At 37.1% G+C, this 6,440-nt stretch overlaps 1 protein-coding gene across 1 annotated transcript in view; it reads right to left on the bottom strand.

Moving 5' to 3' along the window:
* Positions 1-1,832: 1,832 nt before the first annotated feature.
* The window catches only part of LOC130560500 (BRISC and BRCA1-A complex member 2), a 161,506-nt gene continuing 156,898 nt past the window's right edge, over positions 1,833-6,440 (bottom strand). Inside the window, exon 7 of the mRNA XM_057344320.1 lies at positions 1,833-1,940. Coding sequence (XP_057200303.1) covers positions 1,848-1,940 — 93 coding nt within the window. The 3' untranslated portion in view covers positions 1,833-1,847. The remainder of the gene's footprint in view (positions 1,941-6,440) is intronic.

Below are 6,440 nucleotides of genomic sequence, written 5' to 3'. Positions count from 1 at the left end.
TGTCAGGACCACTGTCATCAAAGATCATTAACAACAGCAATATATGTGACCTTGGACCACATAGCACGGGTATATTTGTAGCAATAGCCAACAATAAATTGTATGGGTCAAAAAACAATTTTATGCAAAAAATCATTAGGATATTAAGAAAAGATGTTTCATCAAAATATTTTGTAAATTTCCTACAGTAAATAGGAAAACACACCGGAAACACGCCTACAAACTTCGCTCACTACTTCCTGCTCTTTGGAAATTACACACTCAAGTTTGGTATCTACTATATGTAAAGCTTAGAATTTCCGCTTTCAGGTTCATCTACTTTTCACAACATCATTCCAGTGGTAAGCCAATAGTCAGCATTAAAACAAACACATTTCTTTTAACTCATTTGAAGTGCTTGCGCTGAACATAATTGTTCCAAACAAAAGTAAAAAACCATTGCTTTCTCTCACATTGGCTACTGTGTATAGACCCCGTGGGACCTACACTGATTTTCTGAAAGAGTTTGCGGACTTCTTATCCGACCTATTGGTAAATGTTGATAAAGTACTGATTGTCGGAGATTTTATTCAAATAAAATCAAATTTAAAATGTATTCAAGCCAATAGTCCGCTTTAAAACAAACCTGTTTCTTCTTAGCAACGGCCTGCTACAGCGCCTCTGATGGACAACTTTAAAGGTGATTTTCTTAATATTTAGATTTTTTGTACCCTCATATTTTCAAATAGTTGTATCTTGACCAAATATTGTCCTACCCTAACAAACAATTTTTATCAGTGTAGCACGAGTGCGATACAGTTTGTCAGGTGCATTAGACAGAGCTGCGTGTTAGTGAGAAGTGCATTTGTCGTTGTGTTTGTTTGTGTGTGACGGGCACCGCTATTTTACTTATGTTACATCTATTTTGCGAGTGAAACTAGTTTTCCGGCTGCATTGAATCCATATAACTAGATGCACACTCGAGGACGTGGAATCCTGCTATTTAAATATGTTATCTGGTTGTTCTACGTGTCTAAGTGAATGAGGTGTACAATTTAACATGCCACACAAGAGATTTTGGGTGAACTATTCCTTTAATGAGGCTGTGGTTTTGTGGGAGTATATTTCAGGAGAATTCTATCATTTTCGCTCCCAGTGCTTACAGTAAGTACTTCTGTGTTTCCAAATGAAATTTCTTGCATGATCACGCCATATACAGCCATGAGCAAAAATATTGGCACCATTGGTAAATATGAGCAAAGACTGTAAAAATAAATCTGCATTGTTTCTCGTTTTGATCATTTATTTTAAAAATCTACAATTTTCCAACATTTAATTGAAGAAAAACAATTGGACAGTTGGGGGAATAACACCATTATGAACCATTAGCCCTTTCCATTAAAACCATTATAATATTCCTTTTTGTAGGTGTGTTTTGTGTTTGGTTAGAGTCTAATCCATCTAGACTAGTTTGCTGAGAGCGCGTGGTTTGAGCCGGAGCTCCTTCAAACTTATTCTTAATACATCTTATTACATCGTTAATTATTGTTATATTTTAAGATTAATGTTTTAAATTGCTATTTTACCAAGGGCAAAATCTATCCTTAAGTGTATACCATACCAAAATCGTCCTAAAATGAATTTTTATCCGATCATTCGCTATTAGCCCTCAGGCTGTTAGCATTACTAGCCTTAACTTTCTGAATACTGCCCTTTTAACTGCCTAACTTACTGTTCTCACCTATTACATCACTAATGGCTACTGTTTCAGACGTATGTATGTACCTCTGAGTGCAGATGAGGAAACGTTCAAGCTTCAGTCAGTGCAGTCAGAACTGAAGGCTGTGGAGAAGCAGATCCAGGATTTACTAGAGAATGTAAAACGATGCTGGAAACATCCTGAGCTGACGCTGAAGCTTCAGGAGTCTGATTGAGACGGTACGCAACACATCGCTTCCTACCTGCCGACGAGGGAATGAAAGTTTCAGTAGACTATTTGTGCTTAATCAATGGTCATGTCATTGTGTATTGAACAGAAGCTGCTCTTTGTTAATAATTGGGATCTTTTCTGAGAGCAACCTAGGCTTTTCTGCCCCGACGGCCTACACCCCAGTTGCATCGAAGCAGATCTTCTGTCTGACAACATCTCAAAGACGCTACAAACCATTTGACTAGTAAGTCAAAACTTTAACCATAGTCTGTGTTCCTCCCACTCAATTGTTAAAAATGTTACTGCTTCCAAATGACTGTGTCTGTCCCCCGTATAATAAAACAAAATAATAATTTCGGTAAAGTCAGTAAAAAAATAGGATCGTGATTAAACCTGAAGACAATGTAATAAATGAGCAAAACCAACTCATAAAGTTTGGGCTACTGAATATTAGACCATTAATTTCAAAGGCAGTTATTGTAAATGAAATGATCACAGAAAACAGGTTTGACATACTGTGCCTTACTGAAACCTGGCTTAAACCAAATGATTATTTCGGTCTAAATGAATACCCCACCAAGCTACTGTTATATGCATGAGCCACGTCCTGTTGGTCAAGGTGGTGGTGTTGCAACGATCTATAGAGACTTTCTTACTGTAACTCAGAGAACAGGGCATAAATTTAACTCATTTGAAGTGCTTGCGCTGAACATAATTGTTCCAAACAAAAGTAAAAAACCATTGCTTTCTCTCACATTGGCTACTGTGCCCCTGGGACCTACACTGATTTTCTGAAAGAGTTTGCAGACTTCTTATCCGACCTATTGGTAAATGTTGATAAAGTACTGATTGTCTGAGATTTTATTCAAATAAAATCAAATTTAAAATGTATTTATAAAGCACAATAAAAACAACTGTAGTTGGCCAATGTGCTGTACAAAACTTTGCTAAAAAGACAGAAATAAATACAAACATTTTGACCGCAATGCACTAAAAGGGAAATAAAACAAAAAACAAACACTGATAGGTGACAGATCCTTATACTCTAAGGAGAGTCATAAGCCTTGGAAAAAATTTACGTTTTTAACTTGGATTTAAATTCAGATTCGGAAGAGACTATTCGGAGGGAGACCGGAAGACAATTACAAAGTTTCAGCCCAGCAATTGAAAAAGCATGGTCACCCACCCTTCAACTTCAATCTAGATCTCAGGACCATCAACACTCTTTGCTCAGAAGACCTCAGCGATCTTACAGATGTATTTGGGTTTAAAAGATCACAGAGATATTCAGGAGCAGTTCCACTCAGAGCTTTAAAAACAAACTCGTAAAACAAAAGTTTAAACTCGTATTCTTTAACAGACCGGCAACCAGTGCAGAGAGCATAATACGGGGGAGATATGATCAAATTTGCGTGTGCCAGTCAGAAGTCTGGCAGCTGCATTTTGAACAATCTGAAGTCGATTTATATTTGATTGACTTATTTCCATATAAAGGGAATTACAGTAATCAAGCCGTGATGACACAAAGGCATGGATCACTCTCTCGAACTTAATATCCACGTAGATGCATTTGCAGTGGCGTTAACAGAGCAAACTACATTCTTTTGGAGTAATACAACACATCAATAGACCCACTCATCGTTTTTATCATACACTAGACTTGATTATATCTCAAGGAGCCGATTTAACCAATACAGATATTATACCTCGAAGCGACCATGTCACCGATCACAGTCTTATAACATGTACACTGCGCACTGCAGAAATCAGCCATATAACTCATTATCGACAAGGTAGAACAATTACCTCGACTACTAAAGATTCACAAAAGAACTTGCCAGATCTGACTCATTTAAAAACCATACCAATAAACAGAATCGCTCGATGATATGAACAGCAACATGGGCACTATTTTCAATAACACATTAGAAACTGTTGCACCTATGAAGTCAAAAAAGATTAATGAGAAAAACATAGCACCATGGTAAAATAGCACCACTCGCGCCCTTAAAAGAGAAACACGTAAACTGGAGCGCAAATGGAAACTAACCCAATTAGAAGTCCAGATGAACGTCATATGCCAATCCCAAACTAGAGATTACGCCAGGTCCAGATGAAGGTCATATGCCCATTAGGGGTGTGACGAGATCTCGTGGCACGAAATCTCGCGAGATCCGATGTGTACACAATATCTTCACAAAATTGCAACCATTTTAGTCGCAAATGCTCCCTATATTTAACCTATGCAACCTCAAAATATATTTGGGAGCACTTATGTGAGTGCACATTTTGTTGTGGTGCGACCTGTTTTCATTACTGTACAGAACACGCTAATAACCGCACAAAGTATGTGCGTGCTGTGAGCTATAGTGACTGGCCTGGCTATTCATAAAGACAATGTGATTTTCCATCCTGTAGTGCTACTTTCCCACCGTTTCTCTATGTAGACGGACGGATTCAACATTCGCGCGCGTCTTTCGCGGCCGCAGCGCCTCGCACATTAAGCACTAGTGTTAAGCACTAGCCGCCAGCAGCACTGTGAACTATACCATAGGTAGAGAACAGCAATTGCAAGTTCACGTTACGTTATTTTAAATACATTCACAGGCAAACCTCTTCAAAAACAGATCATCTGTCTCTTACATATGTGAAAAGTGAAAGTGACCTATTAGTCAGACATGGTGACTGTAGTGTATTTCGGGGAAACTATGAGTTTAAACATAGTAACCTACGAATAATTAATGGTGATTAACCATTAATTATTTTATACACTTTACCTGATGCAGCAGAGCTAATAACAGCGACAAACTAAATACACTCGTCCGCTGAGTGATCAGCAGATCGTATATCAACTCTAAGAAATATTACTCCCCTGGCCTGGAAAAACAATATTCTTACTGTAGTACAGTACCACTTCAGAAATCTTAACGAAATCAAGCAGTTTAAGTGACGTTGATATGTGATAAATAAACACAGAAACAATTCGAGCGTGGATACGCATGCAGTTTATTTATCTACACTACGGGGGAACTAAAATCAACTAGCTAACACAAACCAAACATTAACAAACAAACATAAAAACGTAAAACAGTAGAGAATGAAAGAAATAGATAAAGCAAAGAAAATGGCAGTATTAAATCAGCTATTCACATCTGCACGAACCATCAAGGACAAACTCCTTATTTAAAAGGGAGAAAGCTTATGGTTACTGGTTACTGGTTACTGGTTAGCAGAGGTGTAAAGAGTACCTGAAAACCATACTTAAGTAAAAGTACAGATACCTTGCAGTGAAAATTACTCCATTACAAGTTACAAGTCACCAATTCCAAAACGACTTGAGTAAAAGTCTTTGAGTATCTGATTTTAACAGTACTTGAGTATTTTACTCATACTGAATGTAGGCTCAAAGCAGCACTAGTCCTCAACACTTAAGAGACACATCAGTGAAAAACTAGAAACAGTTGATTTGTGAGGTGAGCAATCGCATTTATTTTCTTAAATCATAATAAGACTGAACACCTCAAAATTGCAACAAATCATGGTCGACACCATAACCTACGTCATTACAAACACCCTAAGTCTCATTTAAGCTCAAGTGCTCATAAGTAAACCAAAGTCCTTCAAAAAGGTCTCTTCAATATAACAGATAAATAAAATAATGTTAAGTAGAATTAAAAAGTCAAAGCCTTTTTGCACTGGACATGCTGGTTTGGGCCTCATGGCCAGCTGCAGTCATGTCCTCATTTCACATACACTGTTAGCCCTTACCTGCCATTTCTACAGTAATATATTGGCAACACTGTTGCCAGCTAGTTACTGTAGGTGTTTTACAGTAAACTACTGCAATGGCTGTTTGAAGATACATTTATAAAGAATCTATTAACGCACTTAAGTCACACAGTCTTAGATGAACAAGTGTAAATAACAGATGAACACAATAAATCTGTCAAGATTTCACCAGAGGAGAATTAAACACAAACATCAATAACATCTTCACATATTACAGACACCACTTTCACTTTATTTCTGTCATCTGTGTAAGATCTTATTGAGATTTAACTCTAGTTCATAGTGGTTCAATTATGTTTTAAGTCACCATTATGGCGATCAGTGTTTGCTTTGGTTGGACTCTTTGACTTTCTTGTAGCTTTAAAATGTACACTTATACAATAACACTGAAAGGGACTTTACAGGAACCGCAACTTTATGTTTGCTTAGTAACTGAAGATACATCTGAAAGAATTCAATCATTAAATAATAATAATATAGCATTTAAGATTTATTAAGATATGTTTGGTAAAGTGATTACATGTTATAATGGAAAGATCTCTGTCAGAAAATCTTTCTTTGCAATTGAGACACAGTTAGACACTTGACATACAAACCTCATCAATGGTGACAAACAATCATGAATGAGTTTTGTACTATGTACCCAGCATGCATTGCAGCATGAAGCTGTTCAGTTGATTGTCACCATTGTTGAGATTCATATGTGGATTGTTCATTTCTCTGTGTCCGACTCATTCTATAG

Source organism: Triplophysa rosa, linkage group LG10, assembly GCF_024868665.1.
Source record: "Triplophysa rosa linkage group LG10, Trosa_1v2, whole genome shotgun sequence".
Classification (NCBI taxonomy): Eukaryota; Metazoa; Chordata; class Actinopteri; order Cypriniformes; family Nemacheilidae; genus Triplophysa; species Triplophysa rosa.
This window is presented reverse-complemented; position numbering and strand designations above follow the sequence as displayed.